General features: G+C 31.9%; 1 protein-coding gene across 1 annotated transcript; it reads right to left on the bottom strand.

Moving 5' to 3' along the window:
• Positions 1-11,724: 11,724 nt before the first annotated feature.
• Positions 11,725-16,584, bottom strand: LOC126840323 (protein yellow-like). Its single transcript, XM_050575981.1, has 5 exons — positions 16,469-16,584; positions 14,414-14,525; positions 13,419-13,785; positions 13,036-13,363; positions 11,725-12,759 (listed from the first exon to the last, which is right to left on the bottom strand). Exons 2-5 carry the CDS (start codon positions 14,523-14,525, stop codon positions 12,169-12,171), a joined length of 1,398 nt encoding a protein of 465 aa, XP_050431938.1. The 5' UTR covers positions 16,469-16,584; the 3' UTR covers positions 11,725-12,168.
• Positions 16,585-17,712: the final 1,128 nt, after the last annotated feature.

The raw sequence follows: 17,712 nt of genomic DNA, 5'->3' as shown, positions 1-17,712 counted from the left end.
GTAATATATTATCCAGTGATAAGAACCCAGAAGGACAATGAATACCGTTTCATTGAACTACAAAAACCGCACGGGATACCAGTTAGATAATTGTAATTGTTACATGATTTTACCTGTATGTTTAGTTTTAATTCGGTTGGAAATGATTATACTACCGTTTAATTTGGGTTTATTAGTAAGGTCTATTAATGTACCTCATTACGACTCAGGGCATTATTGGGCGCCTATTTCTTAAAAACACAGTACCTTAAACCTTAGAATTATTTCTTATCAAATTACCATTCGTCAGTCAATAAATTATGACGAGGTATAGCACGACTTATATGTATATTATTTTGAAATTAGGCACATTATAGTCTTTAGACCTTATTAATGAGTCTGAATTATCGAACGACAATATTATATCCAACCGATTAGAAATTGAACGTACAGGTAAAATGATGAAACAATTACAATATTGTAATTGACATCCTGTAGGCTGTATGTTTTTGTAGTTCAATGACACGGATTCCATGTTCTGTTCATCGGTAATACGTATGTTATTCTTAGATGAAAACGTGGATTTCATTATTTGAAAACCGTATACAACTTGAAGTATTAGATGAGACGGAACTACTTCTACAGCTGTAGAATTAGAAAACTATTATTATTATACACCTTAGAGGCTTACTATTTTTACTTAACTGTATTATTCATAATCATTCATTCACATTTAATATCACTTCATGGACATTTAACGGGCATTTAAAATTGTAAAACATTTGCTTGTACAGATTTGGCTATCAAAATATTATACTAATTACTTAGCAACGGCACATCTCATTTAAAATTAATTGTTTCGCTTTAAATGTATTTTTCAAAACCTCTAAAGTGAAAATTTTATATATTTGTGACATTAGAGGTGTTCATTTTGCATATTTGTTTTGAATAACAATCCTCTTACTTTTTAGGCAAACCGCAATAATGATCGTTAAAGTTTTTTCCTAAATTGTATACACGCCCAATGAAAGTTTTAAGCCTATCATTTTAAAGATAACCGCCTCTGAGAATTTTAGATACCTATAGGCTATAGTAGAACTAAGTATAGGAGGTAGGTGGATGTTTGGTATAGGTAAAAGTTAAATTTGCCCGACTATAATATCGTGTCTGTCACGCCATGTTAGTTCGTTACGCTGTACTTAAGAATAAGCCTATGGCGCCACTGTTTATGTATACAATAACAACGCAGTTGTTTTCAAATTGATTTCACTAGAAGCCAAAAATATGCAATCGTCAAAAATGTATTAAGAATAATAAATTACCATTTATGTGTATAATATAATATACTATAAGCAAATCGGCTGATCACGCCAAGCCGATTGGACAAACATTGAAATTCCATCGTGGAAAAGTTTTTTTTTTTCTTTGCGTTGATTGTGGACACGCGAATTTCGAGACAACAAAGGACACGAAATAATTAATTGACTTTTCAATCCCGTGCTACGTTGCAATACGTATTTATTACAACTATAAAATTGCATTGGACAGTTTTGGACGTGACATCATTCCCTTATAGTTAATGTGGAGTTTAATTTTAGTCAGCTCCTTTGTCCGAATAGCCCGTTTCGTGATGATGATATTATAATTATAAAATAAAAAATCGCTTAACCGCATTTGACAAACCGTGGCATGTGGCATATTATTGTGTCCTATGTAAAGGTAACCGCAAAATAATAGTTTATAAAATAGCCTCTTTCCTCTTGTGACCGTTTGTGTCGATGACGGCAAACATACGGTGAAAAAAAAGCCCCCAAAAAATTACTTTTTAAAATTTAGCACTTCCTCTATGTGCTCTATTTATAATAATAAACCACATACATAGGTACTGGATATTATTTTAAATAACCACTATCTGCTAGAACAAAATGTATAAGGAATTTAATTTTCATCACAAGGTCAACTTACTATGTGGGTGTTTACTGTGTGGTAAAAGAGTACAATTTAATGTACTTAACGTTATTGTTATGGACACGTAGGACAGTGCAATAAAAAAAAAATAGTACCGTCCTACAAAACTTACCCAACTATTCGTACGTCTTTATCGATTGAGATTTATAGAATTGTAAAGGTCAAACCTGCTCCTGTACAATAATTTACCTATAACTCGATAGTTTTTGCCACTTTTCAGGGTAGGTAAATAAATAAAAAAAGCCCCACCTCGGACACTGATTGGATTGTAAAAACGTCGATCTGGCGTCAGCAAGTGTCTGCAAACAATAAAGTTATAAAAGGTCAGACAGTATCCAAAATAAACACAATATTGTTATTATAGGCCGTTAAAGTTTTCATTTGCTAAGCGACTGTGACCTTGGCGCCTTCTAATCGTGAAACGCAATACCTGTGGAAGTTACACGGCGGCGGCACCTACATAGCATCTGTATCAATAGTAAGTATGTACATAATATTATTATGGTTTCTTGCGTGCATCTCGGGTGCGTTCAATGTCTTCTCGCGTGTTGGTCACAAGGTTTGATATCGAATAGAATACAAAAACTAATACACGAATGAATCCGTAAAAAGTACACAATGGTATTTTTCGTACCTTGACAATACAGAGTGGGCAAAAACTGAAAATCCACGGTTTGCATAGTAATTCGAAACGCACGATATCTCGTTGTTGTAAAACTTCTAAAATATTACAATATAAATGATTGTACATTGCTGTTAATTAACGTGGCTCGACCGTTTGTCATCGTTTAGAATAATCAGACATTGGCGGTAAAAACTGTCGAGTGCACAAGTAATTAGATCGGTGATGAGATAGCGGTTATAATATTATCTCATGTCGCTTCATCTACTCGTTCCCAGGTTAAAAACAAAATGGTACACCGGTTTGAATTTAACAGTATAGTAATAATAGTATAGTAATAATGTATAGTAATAATAATGACAACTGTGTCAGTTCAAGCCCAAATTGCGTTAATTTCATTCAAACACATTATCAAACAATGATTAATTAGTCATAGATTAAATATACTATAAATAATAACGCTAATGTATATGTAACAACCGGCAACACTATTTTACTCACATTTCTGGATTTCGCACTGTATACTTTGAAATCCCCCGAAAAAAGAAGCGTCAAATTCATTTTCAGGCGTTGTCCGCCGGCCATGTTTGACCTGTGCTCTAGTTAAAAAGCAATATTTTCCTAATACATAATTTATATTTTTTATAATAATTGTTTTTGTATGTGCAATTTATTCCACGAATTCCGCAATAGCCGTCAATAATGTAAACTGATGATTTTAAAATTAATTTTACGCAAATTAAAAACAAATTATTTATGTTTCAGACTTTTATTTGTTGACGTAGATAAACATGATAGTATTTAATATTGAGACATTTTAAATGTAAAAAATAACATAAATAATGACACAGCTTGTCCATAAAAAATATTAGTTTCATTTTCAACGAGTTGTAACAGAATAAAAGTTATATTTATAAATCTATATATTTCTCATATAAAGTGGTTCTTGTTTTGTATAACTAGAGTGAATATAATAAAGGACATCTATAGTAATATTAACGGATTAACCTAATTAAGAGAAAAGTATAGCGGGTATAACTTAAAACTTATAATGTTAGAGAGAGAGGTCTCGATGTTGATTAGAGCAACAATTAAACTGTGCCTCAAGGTAGTGGAATTATATTTATTGGCCACCGTTCCAGATGGTATTTAGTGTGGTAAACTATATATTGCATTTAACGGTAGTTGTATTTGCTCATTTATAAGCAAATAACCGTTATTTCCTTGTGAAAAATGACAATAATATGGTCAAACCAAACAACGCAGCGGTTCTGTATATATCTTCTGGTAAAACATCATAAATATATTTTTTTAAATATGTAATTTATAACATCAATTTTTCAACATTTTCACTACTTAAAATAGTTTAATAAACACGAGTAGGTTTCAAGGACAATCGAATCCGACATCATTTATACTACGTTTGCAGCCATTTGTCAAACTGATGAGAAAGGGCGTTACCATCCAATTTGCATGATAGCTTTTGCAAATATTTAGGCACTGGGTGTGCCAACTTCCGGTCTATAACACATCAGTCTTGACGCAAACCATTGCAATATAACACATAATTTTGGGCTTATCCCTTTCATCGTAATAACAACAAATAACAGTTCTATTTGTATCCTTCAAGGATTTCATTACATTATGTGGAAAATGTTGGGTTTTTGTTACTTTTTATATTTTAATCAACGCGAAGTACAGACAACATTTTCGAACAGAGCATACAAACGGATAGAGATCATTTTTCATTGGGTATAATATTTTTCTGACATTCAGAGGCAATAGTATGTTTGGTAATAATAAATTGGCCGGAAAACGGGCGTCAATGTGATACAACCAAACTAACACTAACGTCAATAAATTGAAAGTTGAGTAATAATTTTAGAGATTTAAAATTACAATTTTATAATATAGCAATATTGGAAATAGCTATATAGCTTTTGGGAATTAAAATTTGTAATATTGTTATCAGACAACTGTCGTTTACATAATGTAAAAACGTTAACATATTGAAATTTCCATAGCAACATTGATTATTATATAAAATTAAAAATATGAATATATGAAATAAATAATACGGTTTGTTTCTTAGTTTCTAGAATAGAATAGGAAATGGATAAAGAACCTTAATGGATTTCCCTGAATTTTCTCAACAATTGATAATCAGAATCGTGTTATTTATTTGTGCACTAATCGGGCTTGTAAGTTACATGGTCATTTTCTTAAAAATAAAAAACGTGTAAAGTAATTCGTTTTCAGGTAGGTACTTGTTTGGAATGGATGTCTCACGGGAAACACGATGAGTTTTACCATACGGTTATTAAATTGGATTTGGAATCTATTGATAATTTATTTGTACAACGATCATACAAAACAAGTATGATGTTTTCATAAGTTAAATCCAAATGTCGTAAAACACGAGCACTTTGATTTTTAAAATCAAATACATTTTTGTGTATATATTTCTCATATAATTTATAATACTAGATTTGATACTAAATGCATACATCTTAATGATTGGTTTTAAGTTACTTTATTTTCAATATTGACGAGGAAATACACATTGAACGCGTACATCTTGTCATATGTGTTGTTTTTGAGTTCATTAATAGCAGTAAGTTCAAACAATCAATATAAACTATTGTGTTTTAAGCATTCTACAATATATTTGTAGAATTTAAAAAATAATTCTTATAAACATATTTTAAAATATCTAGTATAATATATAAGAATAAAAAACCGTCTTTATTTAACGACGAAAATGAACTTATTTGTTTTCAGAATTCCAAAAAATGTATCGCGCTATGGCTGACGATATCGGCTATACGATCTTTTATACTGAGCTCCGTTATTACGCTTGCAAGATTACTGTTGGCCGCGTACACCGATAAGATATCCTTTATCATCCTTGAGTTTACACTGCCCTCGACTTTCGATACGTGTGAGTCGGTAGCATGATGTATAATTTTCGAATTAGACACATTAGGCAAACATGATTTTGATTTTGAAAATTCGCAGGTGTCTCCACGATATTCTGGTATGCGACGTGGACGTACTACAAAATGCCAACAATCGAAGATGACGCTGACTTGGACTCGACTGCTTCAGTAGATACTGACGCGCATAGCTTAAATTCTGCAGAACTGTCGGCGCAAAAAAAGATCACTTCGTCTTCGAGCGAGGATTTAGGCAGTATACACAGTGACGACAACGAATTCTCGGAAGCCGTTCGCCTAAAGCCAATTTTTGGGCTACCATTATCCGAAGAAATTATCGACTGGGTTCTCAATGAAGTGATTTCGTTAGAAAATCAACACCGTGACGAAATAGGTGAAGACGAAGATAACAATTTTCCGCCGTCAGCGTTTTCAACCATAGCTGAACGGGCGGCTAAGTATGCTCAATTTGTACAACGCCGTCTACCTACGTTTAGTTTGATTTAATATTAAGCAGCTACTAAGTATAGCATTCGAATTTACGGCACCGTAACAAAAGCCGATACATAATACTTTTTCTAAATTTTAGAATATTTTCTCCATCGCACGAAAATTAATATACGTGTTAAACCGAATTAAAAGCAATGAAGCTATACTTGCAAATTTCATATTTCAATTAAATTAAATTATTTAACTTGATGCTGCAGGTGCGATTCTCTTGGTCGTATTAACGCAATATGAATACAAGAAAATATATTAACATAACTACATCCACTACTGCCATTAACCACGTAACATCATGATACAGTCGTTAGTTCAAATTAACTTAATGCGAATTAGTTAATCCAGTATTATTATTTTTTTTTTATGATTTACATTAACCCATGTTTAATGAGTATTAGTATAATGCGTATTTATTGTGCAATTCAATTAGGATAACGATAACTAAAACGTTTTGTTTCATTTAGCATGTTTATAATATGTAGTCGATAATATGCATTAACTTGATGCGAATTAAGTTAATCTAGGAATTAGGCGCGTATTAACTATATAATTCCATTCCAATTTAATGAAATCTAACTCCGGGACTAAAAATTGCATATAACCCAAGTACAAACGCTCATTAACGTAATTCGCATTAAGTTCAAAGTTCTTACCCATTAACGATGGCATAACATAAACGTGGTAATTATTTCTAGTTATACGGGCTTAGTGTGTTCAAACTTAATTAGTTCTAACTGGGTACTCGTACTAATACCGTAAACTTGCACTTAAAATTTGACTAATGCGTACAGTATAGAATTGATGAAAGATATCGATTTAAATGAATATTACAGTTTTTTTTTTTTATGTAATTAGATTTTTACAAATGACTCCTCAAGAAATATTTGATGCTAGAAAAACCAAGCTACGCAAGTCGAATCCTCTGAAAAGAATGAGCTCAAACGCATTGCCCAGACTAATGCCGATACTAAAAAAAGGCAGCTTCATCAGTTTATTGGAAACACGGTCGGAGAAAGAACTAAAATCAGTAGAAATGATGAAATTAGAAAAAAATGCTTCTCATATTCGCCTGAACGATTTACCATTGACGCTCGAAGCACTCTTCGGTATATTTTCTAAGTACCATTATTACAAACCAGTCGTAGAAGATCCATCGACAAGTCCGACGAATGACGCGAAGAGTCTTACTAGAACTATGAATTACATGCCCAATATAACGCCTCATTTGACCCAAAATAATACTACGACAAGATATTTATGATACTTGAGTCAACTTGTTCAATTTTTATAACTTTATCAAATACATGCGTGTGTCGTGAAGTGTCACGGGGGCCGAACCTAATCGATCTGGTCCCTGACAATCATTAAACAAAATATTGACTCCCAGTGGTAACCATTTTAGCTCTTGTTATTCGTACTATACTAATACGTTTCAACAGACTAAGTAATTAATTAACTGTAATTTGTAAGCATTAGTAACAATTAAAATTGCTTAATAATATGTAAGTAAATAGTACAGTGCGAGTATTGAGAATTAACGATCAGCACTAAACACATTATATAAGCTAGGCATAATGAAACAAACAATTTTAGCCTAGTTTTGGATTAGCCCAATTATCACGTTTACACGCAGTCGTTAATTCACATAATATAAAGTTATTGTGCATAAAAAACGGGTTCGTGTGCACAATAATACCGACTTCACCTTCCAAATAATCACTAGGCAGTTACCGGTCGCCTAAGTACCAATTGTGGAATACATACTCTGTCACCACGACTGCATGCCGTCGTCAATGCGCATTAACTTAATTCGCATTAGATTAATGCTTATAATGATTTAGGTTTATACGCAGTTTTTAATACCCGTGTTAGATTTAGTTCAATCGGAGCAATGGGATTAAACAGTTAATTTTCATTTTGCTAATACACATTTATATGCACCTAATTATATAATTAGGGGCATTCACTAGCTTATTCATTAGAGTACATTTATATTTATGTGCACCTTATTCATGAATTGACTTAATTCGCGTTAACGGCGACATGTACACGTGTACCGTAAATTATACTAACCGATTATTTTATAATTATTAACTATTAAACGGTAACTGTGGGAAATACCGAATTGCTGTACTCAACGTTAAAAAGTATTTAAAACTCATTTTACAAACAAATCAATATTCCTTGCAACGTAACTATACAACATATTATAATGTTTAACACATAATTTTTTTTGATAAAATATATATTTAACAATAATAATATTTTTATAAAGTAAGTATTTTTTATTATGTATTTTTAAAACGTGTTTTTTTTTTAATTTTCATATTGTCAATAATTATAAAAAAATAATAATAATAAACGTAGGCTTGATAAAAATCTATGCTCTATAAATGTAAAAAATCGTTTAAAATTTAAAAAAACTTGAAAGATGTTTTGGCGTATACATTTTGGCCACTAAAACTCTTATATCAAGTCGATTATTGACCCACGGCGTCAGCGTCTTGCCTCACGCCTAGAGATAATCCCATGTTTAAACATAAATAAATAACTGTTTGTGGAAGAAAAGTGTTCCAAAAATGTATGTGAAAATAATTGAGGACCTGTATAAAAGAGTGAAAACGTGTGTTTAGGCTGTGGCGTAACATACATTTTTGTTTGTTATGTATGTACTTCACTGTAACTCACAGTGTCCGTACGAATACAAAAACTAATATTAACTCTGATTCAAATATAATGGCTATCTACTTAAGCTTTGTACTAAAGTCGAAAACATAATGGTCCCACAGAATTTTTTCTATGATTAATGAGTTCCATAAATCATTTCTAATGATGTTGTGAAAGTAAAAAAATCTTAATACGTAAGAAAGGGAATATAGTCTATGAGTTATCAGTCAATTAAAATTATAATAAAAGAAAACATATCAAAATAAAATAGAACCTCAGTATTGAAATTTGAATTTCTATTATAAATAAAATAGATGGATATATAATTACTTAATTAATATATTTTATAAAGAATTTTTATATAAAATAATAATAAATATTTTTTTTATGTTGAAGTTATAATATTCTATTAAAGGGGAATTTTATAGGGTAACTTTTAATAGTCAAATATCACAATTTTGAAAATTCGAATTACTTTATTTATTGAAAACAAATTATTTATTGTACTTCAAATTAAAACGACTTTTGTAAATATATATGTAATACATATTAACTCCACATGAGCAAAAATGAAAAAAAACTACATAATTTGAATATTAGAATTTTAATTTACATTATTTATTGATGAAAAATGCATGTAATGATAACATGCCATTGAATTGGATTTTTTTTACCGCTTAGTCACTTAAATGTATAACTTTTTTAACCTTTAAGCCGATTTCTTTAAGATTACAAATTGTACGCCATAACTCATAAGCACACATATCGATTTTATCGATTTAAATGATATTTTATATGTTGTACCGTCTATTGAATAGCCTCGAAGCGTTTAATTATTATGGGGAAAAAGTGACCAGAACATTTTGTTGTTAACTTCAGTGAATAGTATTTTCGACTGAAAATGTATTTAAGTCTATCTACTTTATGTAGTTAATGTTCGACGGCACAAATATTAAAAAGTACTTAGTTTTCACGTATTCAACCAAATGTTTGCAAATGAAACTGTAGTTATTAGTTTTTACTTGAGTGTATAAAAAAACTATGACCTCTCCGACCCCATGTATTAGCTTTTTAAAATCTTAACTTATTCAAATTTCAAAGGGTATATTTTTCTTATGAGACGTATGACATTTGGTCAATATTGGAATTAATGTTTTTAATTATATAATCGTATAATATTTATAATTAAATTTAACGCGTATTAAAAACAAAACTGCATGACTAATCCAATATTGGTCGGTCCTGTCGGTTGACAACGTGAAAATTTCCAAATCGAATATCGCACAACTAAATGATTTAGCTCTCAATATAGGAAAAACTCACAAATCTTTTTGTCTACAAGCTATTAGTACTAAAAAAAACTATTTAATTTTTTTAAAACATAACATTGTCGGTGGCATAACATTCTCGTTTGAAGTTCCATTTAAGTCGAATGGAAGAAAAATGATGACAATTGGTCGCACTTCGTTGTCCGACACATAAATGCCATTTAAAATGACATTTAACGATTTAACAGGAGTCAGGAAATACAAACTGTATAATCCTAGTACCGTGCGTTGATTTTCCGCAATCATATGCTCAATGTGAGAAAATATTAGGGTTCATATGTAACACGGTAGTGTTGTGAACATAATCAGCCGTTACTGACATTCATAGGTGTGTATAAAAAATACACGGACTATATTGTTCACAATCCTTTTGTCACTGCCGACCATTATTTTTCGTTGTTTGCTAATTTCTTTTACAAGCGAAAATTCAAACTATAAACCCCTATACAACGGGTTATACTCAATAAATTAAGCAATAGATTATCTGCAATAAACCTCAGCGGAATATAAACGATTATAATATGTTGATCGGTGAAAGTTCCAAAAAAAAAAAACTGTAGTTTCATAGAACCAAACGCAGTGGACATGTCAAAGAAAAATATATATACAACCTAGAGAATATTGTTAAGGCGCAGTTGTAATCATTTATCTTGGTATAATCATTTTTGAGTTCAACACTGAACAGTGAACACTTAAATTAAGAAAGTTATTTAATCAATCCAAGGGTTCAATATAACATAAAATGATTAGTAATCGTTAAACCACAGGACAATATTATGGTAATACAAATTATAAAATGCTATAAACAAACACATAATTAAAACAACGAAATTTGTTAAAACTTCTTTATAATATTTTCTCACTTTAATAAGGCAAATTCAATTTCATTTCCACATAAATAACTATCTAAACAATTATTTATATGCATAGTATTATTAACAATATTTTATATTTACAAATAAATTATAAAATTATTAAAGTAGCTTTTATTACAAAAAACGTATTTGAAAATAAATTAATATATCTTCTTTATATTATCGATTTACAATTATACAGTTTATTATTATTTATATAATAAATATTTTCTAGTGAAACAATAAAGTAAAAAATACATAAGTTATGTTGATAAGTAGCATATATTTTTGTGTCCATATTTAAATACTAAAGCGTCAATTTGAATATTACCACATTTAAAAATTCTTTGGTCGAATTAGAGTCGCTAAACAGGCAAATTAAATTTCATGGAGAAAATGAAATATTTTCTAAGAAAATTGCAAATCAAATTTATTATGCAGTAAAATAATTATTTTTGTAAAATTGTACATCCGCCATATTTTCCAAGGATATAGGAATCTAAGCTCATTATCACATTCAAAAAACAAACACGTAGTAATATTATGAAACGGTTATAGTGCAAATTTGTATAATATTATAAATTAGTCATGCATTATGGTATTACTAGTTGGCATTGTCTACTATTGCGGTTAGGAAAAACATACTCTCGCAGTCACACCACTCATAAGATAAAAACCACAACATTTTTAGTAAGTATTTTATCAAAAAATATTTTTTAAATAAAGTTAAAGTTAAATAATTTATTTCACGTGTATTGTAAAAAAATATATATTGAAAAACTATTAAAATTTAGGTTAAGTAGAGGTAGAGCTTATGAAGTCAATAATCAATTTGTATCTGTTAACTTGCTAAAAAAAATGTAGGAGGGACATATATTGTTCGATCATTTATAGCTTGAAAATATAATTCATCAAAACACACAATCAAAAACTCTTATAGGCATATTAATATATTTTGTCCACTGACATTGTTATGCTAAAAATGATGTAATAAAGTACGTTAAATATGGTTTTTATCTATTTTACTCGATAATTCAATATTTTAGATGATATTCCTTCCATTCAAAAGTCCTAGTATTAACTGTGCTACAAATATGAAGTAATAAATTGTAAAAACAAACTTTTATATTTTAGCGTAGTTATTAATAATTTTATAACAAACTCAAAATAATTTATTAAGTATAGACAATTTTTGTGTTAACTCTGTTGTTTTAAGGTTAACTTACACATTACATTGAGCAATTGTTTTTTGGCTATTGGTTTGTTAACAACCACATAATATTATAATTTTGACTATTACCTCTATCGCACTATCTAGAATCGCAAACGGTACCTCTGGTCACGACGTCTGTGTACGCCATCATTACTCGAACGTTGATCTCGTTCGGATTCATTTTGTTGTAAAGGTACTTGTGTAATCCGTTGCTGATCATCCAAATCCTCTGTACCGGCTCTTGGTCCACTTTTAGGTCATTGGGAAAACTCAGTTGAACCGGTCCACTATCTAAGACACCCTGCGTGGACGGCTTGAACTCGTGTCTCGAGTTCCAGCACCCTATCTTAGCCGTGGTCACCACGTTGTAGTACATCACTCCTTTGGTGTCCATAGCAGACGCAGACGTCTGACACAACTCGTGCTTATGGCATCTAGAATCGTTAAATGATACGAAATGGTCAAGTATGTCACTGCCAAGAGTGCCGTTGCGCAGCGAGGAAGTGGGAACGTAGAATTCGTGATTGCTGGACATGGCGTGAAAGTATAGAACTCGGTTTTTTGATTCTGGCGACAAACTCATGCCGAAGATGCCGTCTACCCAGTGAAATGTAATGTTGTCCAAATGATAGCGGCAATGCAAAGGATCCGGATAGAAGTACGGGTGGAAAATTCTTCGGGATACATCCTATAAAATACAAAGATGTTTATGATACTTAAGCTGTAAGCGCAATGCAACTCGGTAAACTGGATTAAAAAGGAAAAAACCTTGCGAAATTTCAACTCTTTTGCCGGTGCCGAATGAACTGGCGTTCGATGACTCCACAGACTTGCCCGTCAATTAATTATGACTTTTAAGAAATTCCAAAAAAAAAAACCGGATCTGATTGCTGGACAGCGGCTGGAAGTGGAGTGACCGACAGCCTGTTCATTTGGGCATAACTATTCAAACATATACAACTACCATTTTGTAGTTGTAGACAACTAGCCCGTATTGAAATACATCAGACATGTATGCAAAAGCGTCTTCGCAATTGTCGTTGATTATTTCCACAACAATATTGGTGAACAAAGAATCTTTGGAAACTTGAGCAGACGGAAAAATGAAACGTCGAACGTGTCGATTGGTTTTCAAATTAAACACGTCTAATTTCGTAGGGCATATTTGGTTTACACTTTTTGCCAAATCAATGGAACCTGTGTCCAAAACCCATAACCGATCACATTTGTCCACTTGCATCCTGAACACAGATACTAGACCTCGGCATGGATCCGTGTCCGCTGTAGTGTACCTGCGGTAAAGGCGATTAATGCAACCAATTTACACGATGTCAATAAAATACTCACCAGTTCCAATCTGGAAACGGTTTCAACCGAGGAGATGAAGAGTTGCTGTTCAAATCAACGGAGGTTAACGTTACCGGTATCCCTTTCTTCCACTGAGGTATACTCAGGAACATTTTGTCTTTCCATACTTCTATTCCGAGCGGTAAATTATTTGCTGGTATGAAGGCTCCTGATTTTCTCGCCATCCTTTTAGATTCTTGGTTTGGATATTCTAGGTCAATTTGACCCCACGTAAAACGGTCTTTAAAACCAACATATTCATTTCGAAAACCTTTATTAGATTTTTTTGGCGGTTTAGATTTATTTGACCAGTCATCCGGAGCTTTTCCCATCATCCACACCGATAACAGCCATGGAACCAACATTTCTGAAATACGCTCTTTACCTTTATATTTATCTATCTGAGACACGAAATAGTTATTTGTTAAACAATTTTTCTATCGTAAAAATCAATTTCTACTATTGTAAAATAAATAACCAAATATAGATCCTAATTAATGTGATAGTAATTAATTCATTATTGATAAACGTGACGAACATTCCAGATTATTATTATTGAATTAATATAAAAATATACTTAAAATAAAACATACGCTCAAGAAATGTAAAACAAGAGATTATGTTTTACAGCGTTTTAGGGTTAATTAAGGTAGTCCATAGAAATGATGTGAAAACAGTAACGCCAAAAAAGTACTAGACTAATTTGACTATGAACAAACCTATACTGTTAAAACTAATTTAGTTAGTTTATGATTTTTTTATGTATTTCTACTATTTAGCATTTGGTCGTCTCAATTAGTAACGAAATTATTGTTAGACTCATTGCTATGTTTTGATCCCTTTATCGACCATAATACAAGTATCACAGGTTCTACAAAATAATAATAATATACCAGGTTTTTTTTTATACTTGATAACAAGTTTTCACTTTAGAAAATTTTCGAATGTTACGTTTTGAACGGTCATGCCTATTGTTAATTGGTAATTTTTCTTACCCGTCGACGTAACCGGATAATGATTTTGACTGACGTTAGACGCGCCATTATTATTCATCCAATTGTAATCTGGAGGCCAGACATATGAATGGGGTTGTTCGTATTGAACCATCTGACAACAAATAACAGTTTGTATTATTATTGTTTTCTAATCAGTGCTCGGCACAAATAGGTTCACGATTAAGTGTAAAATAGCAATTCAATTTTAATCGCAAGCATTATATAATTAAAGCGTACTAACATAAAAAATACTATTCAATATATTAGCCAGGGGTATCGATCCCCATGTTGTTGCGCATTTTTTAGTAGCTTCGGGGTTTGGGCCGGTGGCTCAATTCTTAGTATACGATTTAATGATCATGCTATCAATTATCATCATGCAAGAGATAGTATTGTTAATGATAATGAACAACGACTGCTAGCTAGTTACCGCTGCCGAAGGGTGCTCGGCTATTATGAATCTACCAACAATAAGTACGAATTATCTCAAATTGGCGTGTGAAAATGGAGATTAAAAGGAAGTAAAAGCGTCTCGAAGCGAACTCCTAATCTGGCATCCCACAATGTTGCTTTAATTCTAGTATTGTTTACGTTGATACATTAAAACCCGTATAAAAACTAATTTAATGTAGGTTATTATACAGTTGGCGCATTTAGAAGTACGTTGTCAGTCAATACTCAAATGTATAATTATTGCAGTAATATCACACTGTGTTACGTCAATGGTCACTGACGCGAATCGGCCAGTTATTTTAACCGTTTGCACGCAATATAGGTAGGTATACGATATTGAATATACGAGTATATTAAGAAAATATGAAGCGGTTCCATTGCTGCGGAAAATAATATTTGATATGTATTTTCATATCGAATTGATCACCTAGACGTACAGGCTCCACCTTAATTCTAACATGCATAGATCGTTTAATAAAAACAATTTTTTTATAATTTGGGGGGAGGGCAGTTATGTCAGACTTAAGCATTACCTGCAAAAAAAAAATTAATTTACAAAAAAGCTTTTAAATTGTAAATTCATTGTACAGACTTCCACGCCAAGCACAATAAGTATATTATGTGATTTTGGTATTTATAATTGTATGGCTGTAATAAGAAAGATAAATAGATATTATGTTATTAGAATATATTTTTAGCACACATTTGCCTTGAAACGTTTTCTTGAAAGTCATCGACCGTATTGTACGGATTTCTTACAATGCTGACATATGTGACATAATAAATACTCGATAATCGTAAATAGATCAATGTCTAATACTAGAAAAAAACACCCATCAGAAATAATGGTGTACATAGACATTATACAGTTGTCTCGCGTTGCTCTAATAGATTAACATGAAAACAAACCGCTGTAATTATTAAAACAGTATTAACGTAATCATAAATTAATAGTTTATACCTATGACATAATAGCAAGAGAGTTTAAACGTTTTGTTTATTTTCTATCAGACTTTTATTTTTTGAAGAATGTATGTGAAAATTATTTTTAAATTTTTTATCTACAGACGTATTTGTAAATAATATTCTAACGACTTTATATTGACCTATCCAAAGTGTTTGTCTCGCGTTTTCAATGTACTTTTAAAACATTTTTACGTTAGGCGATTTCATTATATAACTTATAACTTAACATTTTTTTTTTCCAAAATGTTGTGTAATAATTTTGCCTTTTATAAATTCTGAGTAACTTTTTGTCCGAAATTAACTGGAGGCGGCGGCTTGATGGTCAATCGATTCGAGAACCAACGAAGGACCCGTAGAAAAAATATTTGGACCTATGAGAGGCATTTCAGGTGCGCCTTACATTTAGAAGCTTTTTTTTTTAGTTATGAAAAGTACCTGAGAAGGCATTGTTTTTTTTTTTAAATGTTAGCCCATTAAACTCGATGGACATGACAACGTGGTGTTTATTTTCCAATGATTTTGCAAAAAATGTTTCGACGTAAAACTTAATATAAATTTTAAAAAATTAACAAATACTACTAGTTTTTGTTTTATTTTTTTTTTTTTTACTGCGCATAGGCATTGTTTTTTACTTACTGAAGCCGTGTCGTAAAATCCACTTTAAACGCCGGTCTTACTCGCGCAACAGTGAAGTCATAGGCAGAACACGAGTTGTCGTTACGCGCTACAGAGACATTAACGCCGACTTGCAGTCGAAGCAATACTAAACGTTCTTTTTTTCGCGGTTCCACCAATTGCGCACGATAATGGTCAGCGGTCTAGGGCAGCAGACGAACGTTGTTCCGTGTGATTACTTTCGAGGGGAAAAAACCAATCTATGCTGTACAATATGCAGAGGTCGGTTTGTAATAGCCGTTGGGTACGGAAGGGAGAAAAGGTGAAAATTCACCTAAGACCTGAAAATGGTAAACCGTGTTTAATCGTTTTCGGAAAAAAAGCAAAATGAATTCCAAAATAAATGATAAAATGATTTTGTAACAACAACACGTGTGGGAGGATCGTTTAAGTCGAAGAAATTCTCACAATCAAATAAATATAAATCAACAGTACGACGAGTGTTATACAACGTTCACCGCTTCTAATAGCCGCAGATGGTAAATAATACATATAAACGCCGAGTTTTTGTTATTTTTCATCATTGCAAACAATATTTGACTTTTTCGAATCATGCCCGGAACTCGCTAATAGTTGTTGCGGAAGGCTTACATAAGTATTATTACTGTTTTTATAATAACATTATATGATAGGTACGATAGTTGAGACGAACCAAATAACACATCAAATAATGTTATCGAAACGATGGTGGCGCCAGACTATTTTACACTAGAAAAATACAACTCAAGTGACTCGTCAACTTAGACCGAGCTGAACAAATTGTTAGCAGTCGCAAGAGTGGAAATACATTATGTCAGCAGGACCACGTGATATTCGGGAGCAAATAGGACAAGTGTCGAAGGGGGAGGGGGTTGCTAATTTTACAATTATAACAAAGAAGTAGAATAAGTAGTGGCGGAGGTGCAGTAATAGCGTTTCCTCAAAGGCACTTATAATGATTATTACGGTATCGAAATTTAGTTGTAATTAATTCGAAAAAAACAATATTCAAATTGCTGCCTGAAGACTGAACAGGAAGCGATCGTCTCTGCGGCACGGTCGCAGATTATACATGCTGATGCGTTTTCTACCCCCACTATTTTTTTCATGGTGCCCCCTGGTTTTGTCGTTTACCCCGTTTTGTAGTTTCGGTGCAGTGTAAAAAACACTAATCTCACCGTATGCGTATTTGCAATCCTTGCTATGCGATCCTTTACTTCTTTTAC

This window comes from Adelges cooleyi, unplaced genomic scaffold (genome assembly GCF_023614345.1).
Source record: "Adelges cooleyi isolate 19-005CV unplaced genomic scaffold, UGA_ACOO_1.1 ACOO_flye_CR_arks_rails_tigmint_CR_PRNA_376, whole genome shotgun sequence".
Classification (NCBI taxonomy): Eukaryota; Metazoa; Arthropoda; class Insecta; order Hemiptera; family Adelgidae; genus Adelges; species Adelges cooleyi.
Note: the sequence above shows the minus strand (reverse complement) of the source record. Positions and strands in the feature narration are given on the sequence as shown.

Bases quoted from the DNA above. Each gene is read 5' to 3' on its own strand.
- LOC126840323 (XM_050575981.1), bottom strand. From the start codon at position 14,525: ATGGTTCAATACGAACAACCCCATTCATATGTCTGGCCTCCAGATTAC. The intron at 13,364-13,418 runs GTGAGTATTTTA...CCTTTACCGCAG, and splicing joins CCGTTTCCAGATTGGAACTG to GTACACTACAGCGGACACGG. The intron at 12,760-13,035 runs GTAGTTGTATAT...TGTATTTTATAG, and splicing joins TTGTCTACAACTACAAAATG to GATGTATCCCGAAGAATTTT.